Source organism: Phaseolus vulgaris, chromosome 2, assembly GCF_051622355.1.
Source record: "Phaseolus vulgaris cultivar YP4 chromosome 2, ASM5162235v1, whole genome shotgun sequence".
NCBI classification, from domain to species: Eukaryota; Viridiplantae; Streptophyta; class Magnoliopsida; order Fabales; family Fabaceae; genus Phaseolus; species Phaseolus vulgaris.
In genome coordinates this window covers 40,959,704-40,966,454 of record NC_143499.1, presented here as the reverse complement: position 1 = coordinate 40,966,454, position 6,751 = coordinate 40,959,704, and the positions used below count along the sequence as shown (strand labels likewise).

The window sequence follows — 6,751 nt, the reverse complement described above, 5'->3', positions numbered from 1 at the left end:
TGAAGACACAATAGAGAATGTGTGAAAAGTTTCTTAGTCATCCTACTCAGAAAGCCAGCAATAGCAGAATTGAATATGAATGAACAGATCTAAGAATGCTATACATGTAGCACAGAGTTTATCCATATTCAAGTACTTGTATGTTTAGAAAAAAGTGCAGCCATGAGAACTAAATTTAAATAAGAATAAATCTCAAGTTATTTTCTTCAAAAGCTTTATAAATATGAACTTGTTTGATTTTAATCCTTATAAATAAAATTATTTTAGTATCTAGATGATTTTTAAGTGTTTTTTAGTCTCCACTATATTAATTATAATTGATTTAGTATTAAAAATATTTTTTATTATTATTAGGATAATAAAAAATATTTTAAATTAAGATAGTTATATTATTTTTAATTTATTCAATACCATGATATATGTATTATTTTATATCTCAAGGCAATTGTAGAATTTTTTTTATAATTTATTTTAATATAGCATGAATCATGATTTTTTTTTATTATTGTTCTTTCTTTAAAAAAATATTTTTCCTACTTTTTCATTCCAAAGTTTTATTTTTAATTTTTTTTAATAATTTTACTTAAATGCTTATAATTATTTTTTATCATGTTATTACTACCATAAACAGAAATTTTGTTTTCATATATAAAAAAAATAAATATTAATTGAGCTTTATATTTTTAATCGCATTGATAAATCTTCTTATTTGTTTGTCCATATGTTTTTTTTTAATATTTAGATATAGTAAAATTTAAATGCACATGAAAGATGAAGAACAAATAGAGTACAAAATTAAACACCTTAGCTATTGATGTGGATAGGAAGAATGCTAAGGATGGAAAGTTCAAAGAAAATTAAGAGGGTAGTAAAAAAACTTCCTATGTGAAATTTGGCTAAGTTTAAATTATGTTACAACTAAATTGTGCTTGAATAACTATTTTATAAAACATTTATAGAAAAAGAAAATAAAAATTTAAAATGAGTTGAGTTGAGGTTCTTCCACGAGCTATTGTCTACTCATGCATTTCAACTTTTGGAGAATTTAGATGTAAAATTATAAGAAATTGTGTTTTTTTTCAAATTTAAATTCCTCTAAATTTTTTTATAGAATAAATAAAAATAAAAATAAAAATTAAAGTTTAATATTATAAAGAATAAAATTGAAAAATAAAATTTGTACACAAAAGAGAGAATCTCTTTAAACATTTTTACACAGGAGACGTTGTTGTCCAGTTGTTCCCAGTGAATTCCAAATCATCAAAATCTAATGCCACATCTCTTCTCTCTCAAACAACCATGTAGGTTATTTGAATCAACCAATAGGAACAAGGATTAGAAGAAGGATTAGGATGTACCATTTATTTAGATGCAGAGATTTATGCATTGAAGAACAAAAAGGAAAATCATGAAAGTCTGAGCTTTTTTATTTATTTATTTATGATCTAAAGTTTTGGTGGGAGAATGAGTGATTCCGTGACATGAACTACAGTAACATCCAATGGCAAGTGAATAAACAAACATCCCTCACAACTTTAGAAAGGGGAAGGAGAAAGAGAATGTGATAAGGGGTGACCTTGATTTCAAGAAAACCAAGCACACACACTCTCCCTCCTTCACCACCAATCATCCCTTACACGTATACAAAAATCTCTTCCCAACAGATAAGAGGGTCCCACTTATCCACTTCCCTGTCGGTCACCACACCAGACCATCCTGCTCCCTCATCATCTCCCACTCTCCATTCCATCATTCCACGCACCGACGCCAATCACAACTACGCGCATCTCGTGCTTTAAAGCCGCGAAGCACCCAATCAGAGCCCTGCAAAACCAGAGCCACAGGTACTAAAACCACAACAATATCGCATACACACACACCTCTTCTTCTTTCTTTCTCGCCATTCCCACTTCTTCGTTCGGGTTCAGATGGAGTCGCGAGTGCTGTCACGCGCCGGAGCCTTCTCCTCCCTTGCTCACCTCCGCAAGCCACCGCGGGAGGCCGCTGGCAGTGCCTCCTTCGTCACAGTGAAGGCCGTGGGGTCACTCGCGGATGGCGGGAATCTGATTTGGGGTAGGCAGCTGCGTCCTGAGCTCTGCTCGCCGGTGCTCAAGAAGGAGGCCGTTCTCCTCCGGCCTTGCCTGGCTGCCGCCTCCTCGCCGGCCGAGGGTGGTGATTCCGCCGGGTGAGGTCCGTTTCATCCGTTCTGACTCGGCCAACTCGGCCAATTCACTCTCCTAACTAATGCCGTTCGTTTTTTTCATTACAGGGAGAAGGTTGCTCCTGCGGGATTCTTTGACAAGAACCCCGCTCTGGTCACCGGGTTTTTCTTCTTCACGTGGTACGTCACGTGATTCTGCTCTTCTTACATGCCTACAACCTCTGACTCTGTAGTGTCTTCTGCTTACGTTCCCTTCGGTTTTCTGATGCAGGTACTTCTTGAACGTGATTTTCAACATCCTGAACAAGAAGATCTACAACTATTTCCCCTATCCGTAGTAAGTGTTCAGTGATTCTCTGTCTGGTGTTGGCTCGTTGATCAGTGAAATATGCGCAAAAATGGTCTCTGGCTTTGTTAAAATCGATTAAAATTGAGTTAAGGTCAACTTAGGGAAATATCGTAATAATTGATTTCTCGTTTCTTGATTATTATATTTTGTTATAAAATTACACTTAAGTGTCCATGAAATGAGTTAGAACGGACTGCGCTTAATGCTGTATACAGACAGATCCTCTTGATTTTGAATCTATATTAAGAATAGAGCAAAAGTTGTATAATACTTATATTTAATATATTTTAATTGGGTAAACTACCAATGTGGAGACGTGGTCAATTTTCTTCTTAAATTAAGAAAAAAATCGTATTTAATTTCTGAATACTCCAAAAAGTGAAACAATGAAATAGTTTTCTGGAATATTTTGTCTTTAAGTTGTAACTCTAAGGACTGGTTTAATATTAAATTAGGGGATATTTTGTTATAAAGCAATAGTATTATTTAGTGACCAATTTGTATATATTTTGTATATTCAGATACTACATCAAATTTTTCATTTTTCTAAAGAATAAATTGACGAGATCTCACACTCTCTGGACTTGGTTGGTGATTTAGACTATTCTAACTAGTTTTAATATAATAGAAAAGGAAACAAAACTTTTGCTTCTGTTCAATGAGAATTTCTTTTTCCTTTTTAATCCAAGCGTGCCTATACCGTTTTAAGACAGAAACGGACTCTTGGAAATAATAGCTAACAAGGTTTTGATTTTGAATTTCTCCAATTCATTAATGAGTTTATAAACTCTATTAACTAGAGTTGTTTGTATGATTTTTAAAACAATTATTAAAATCTCAATAATGTTATATGTTAAATCTTTAATCTTTCTGTTTACTAATTTAAACGTGAGCGACGTTTGAGTTTATGATTAAATTTTTATCCTGCACATGTTATATGTTAGTGTATTATAAATAGAAAAAAGTCAAAGGTTGTTATAAATAAAAATTCTTCCCGAGATTCTTTTATTTTACATCAGTTTTCTTTTGGATTTTTGATTAACCTGCCTTTATGCAGCTTCGTATCGGTTATCCATTTATTCGTGGGTGTGGTGTACTGTTTGTTGAGCTGGACCGTGGGCCTTCCTAAGCGTGCTGTAAGTCAAGTTCAATATCCCCAGCCCAGAATACATAAAAAATATCTAACTCCTAAGTCGATATTACAAATATTCACTGATTCTACTCATCCACATCTTGGGATATTAATTTTAGTTTCATGATAAATGTTTTACATAGAATACTATTACTGTACATAAATAGTAGTGTACTGATAAGGCTGTTGTTTCTGCAGCCTATAGACTCCAACCTGCTGAAGTTGCTCATTCCGGTGGCTGTGTGCCATGCATTAGGCCATGTGACCAGCAATGTCTCATTTGCTGCAGTTGCTGTTTCTTTCACTCATACCGTTAAAGGTTATAAGAGTTTATCATATACATCAAATAGGAGGTACTTGAAGTTTAACTGTATCTAGTTTCTAATAACATTGATAAATTTTTGTTTCAGCTCTCGAACCATTCTTCAATGCTGCTGCTTCACAGTTCATACTTGGCCAATCAATCCCCATCACTTTGTGGCTGTCTCTGGCTCCCGTTGTTATTGGTAAGATAACATCCCTCTTCTTCATTAAACTGAGATAAGATTCACTGTTTCTACTAACCAGCTATTTCATTGGGAAAAATGTTCACAACACATTTTCTGCCCCTCCTCTGTTTAAGACACACTCCTTCCAATAAGATATAATCCATAGGGGTCCTATTAAATATGTGGATCTCATCTCATTCTCCATTTTAAATGTGAGTATGTTGAAATGAGTAGCACTCTTCTTTCATTAATTCATGACTTTTTATGAACTGTCAAGGTGAGCATTTTGTTCAGTTATTTTAGGGAATGCTTTTCTTTTTTAACTTCTTAAGAGAGCTTTGAAATTATTTTCTGAAAATTAATCCCAATCTCTCATGAACTATTATTTTATTTGTTAACTCTAAACTTGGACTCTAAACCCAGAAGATTGTAAACAGATGATATGCCAAAATACAAGTAATATTTGCACATTTGCAGAGAAATATTTAGTGAACGGAGAACTTAACATAATTTTGCATGTCATGTTACAGGTGTGTCCATGGCATCTTTGACCGAGCTCTCATTCAACTGGGTTGGCTTCATAAGTGCTATGATTTCAAACATTTCCTTCACATACCGGAGCATCTATTCAAAGAAAGCCATGGTTATCCCTATGCTACCCATGTTAATTATTTGTTTTACTAACTGTAAACGCATCCAAATTTGTGTGAATTTGTGATTTCCATTGCATTACTTATATCAGTTACATGTCCTCCTACTTAACTAACTATTGCTGTTTCATATTATTGTTTAATAACTCTTGTGCAGACTGATATGGATAGTACCAATGTCTACGCCTACATTTCCATCATTGCTCTAATTGTCTGCCTACCCCCTGCAATAATTGTGAGTGAAACCTGTTTTAATTCCCTTGAAAACTCAAATTTTATTGTATAATTTATGTAATACGTTGCTTTGTTTTTTTATTTTGGCATCGTATCCTGATTAATGATTATTTGATACCACAGTTGGAAGGGCCTACTCTGTTGAAGCACGGCTTCAATGATGCTATTGCTAAAGTAGGTTTGGTCAAGTTCGTCTCAGATCTCTTCTGGGTTGGGATGTTTTACCACCTCTACAACCAGGTAAATCCTTCTTTTTCGATGCATTAGTCTAAATTTTGGATGAAAAATTACCTTGAAATTGAGAAATTGAAAAAAGGAAGATGGAAAACAATACATTAAATATTAAGGTTTTTGAGAAAAGCGAATTTTCATTTAATAATTTTGATTTTAAACTCCTTAGAGCATTTATTAGCATATTCTGTACTAAAATGTTGCTTCAATTAATTTATTTTGGCCTATTCTTCTAATGAACTCCTTTTGGAGAAACACAATATCTTGAATTATTATTACATTTCTTGATTTATACGTAATGATCTTAGAAGAGATATAAAAGGCAACGGAGGAATAATTTGTAGAATAGTCATTTCAATACTCAACTATCTTATATAAATTCATGATACGATGACAAACTTTCAATTAATTCCAATTAAATTCATATATTTTTTTCCTGAATTGGAATGAAACACATCTACATTTTTGGTCAACAGGTGGCTACCAACACACTGGAGAGAGTGGCCCCTCTCACTCATGCAGTTGGGAACGTACTGAAACGTGTATTTGTGATTGGATTTTCAATTGTAATCTTTGGTAAATATCGTTATCTTCCTTCCCTGTTATTAAAGTTTAACCTTCACGAGTTATTTGTTCCTTGCCATTGAAGAAAAACTCATCTTCCTGAGAGTCTAAACATATTTCTGCATGGCTAATTGTTTCACACAGGTAACAAGATTAGCACCCAAACTGGTATAGGAACAGCCATTGCAATTGCTGGAGTGGCAATCTACTCTCTCATCAAAGCCAGGATGGAGGAAGAGAAACGAGTGAGTCCCTTTTCAATTTATTTGTACCTGGTTGAAACTTGAAAAGTTGTTGCTCATATGCATGTTTAAACCACTTTCTTTATAGATTCCTTATAACTTATAAGTCACCATCATATGTAGTTTCAAGTTAGTTTCAGTTTTAGGGATGAGAATGTTGGCAGACCCGCAATTCCATTATCATTATCAAATTGAAAGTTCTTAATGAGTCCATATTACATTCTTCTTTTTGACTCACTCTGTTATTGATTACAAATTATTAGAAACTACAAAACCATGAGTAGAAGTTTATTAAATAGGGCAAAACCTATACAATTTGTGATTTCCTAATATTTCAACTCATAACAATGAATGTTTAATTGACACAATTTTGTTTTTGGTTTCTTGTCAGCAAGCGAAAGCAGCATAAGAAGAAAGTGGTCAACCTGGAGGAGGTCTTGCACTGTAAATCACGCCAAATTTCCTTCAAAATAATTGAGTGACTGGTTCAGTATTGTACTATCCTCGTGATAGCGCGCTTTTATTTTTCCTTCTTCCTTTTTTGTTAAATATTCTCTTTTTTCTTTTTCTCTTCATTCAGAAAACAATGTCTTGCTGCTGATTTGCAGTCTTCTCGTCCCTACTGAAAAATGATGTACCTTTGATTCCCATAAAGAGCTATTGAAACTACTATGAAAGCTTAAAATTAGTAAGCAGTCAA

The 6,751-nt window shown here is 33.6% G+C and overlaps 1 protein-coding gene across 1 annotated transcript; it reads left to right on the top strand.

Moving 5' to 3' along the window:
• The first annotated feature begins 1,488 nt into the window (after nt 1-1,488).
• APE2 (Glucose-6-phosphate/phosphate translocator-like protein) lies at nt 1,489-6,751 on the top strand. The gene is made up of 12 exons (XM_068613975.2): nt 1,489-2,185; nt 2,270-2,341; nt 2,433-2,498; nt 3,568-3,646; nt 3,841-3,961; nt 4,053-4,148; nt 4,661-4,773; nt 4,938-5,015; nt 5,138-5,254; nt 5,722-5,821; nt 5,954-6,054; nt 6,443-6,751. Exons 1-12 carry the CDS (start codon nt 1,929-1,931, stop codon nt 6,458-6,460), a joined length of 1,218 nt encoding a protein of 405 aa, XP_068470076.2. The 5' UTR covers nt 1,489-1,928; the 3' UTR covers nt 6,461-6,751.

What these genes read in the sequence shown, in the direction of transcription:
- APE2 (XM_068613975.2), top strand. Translation starts at nt 1,929, where the DNA reads ATGGAGTCGCGAGTGCTGTCACGCGCCGGAGCCTTCTCCTCCCTTGCT. An exon ending in GAGGGTGGTGATTCCGCCGG is followed by an intron (nt 2,186 to 2,269) that starts GTGAGGTCCGTT and finishes TTTTCATTACAG; the next exon opens with GGAGAAGGTTGCTCCTGCGG. An exon ending in GGGTTTTTCTTCTTCACGTG is followed by an intron (nt 2,342 to 2,432) that starts GTACGTCACGTG and finishes TTTCTGATGCAG; the next exon opens with GTACTTCTTGAACGTGATTT.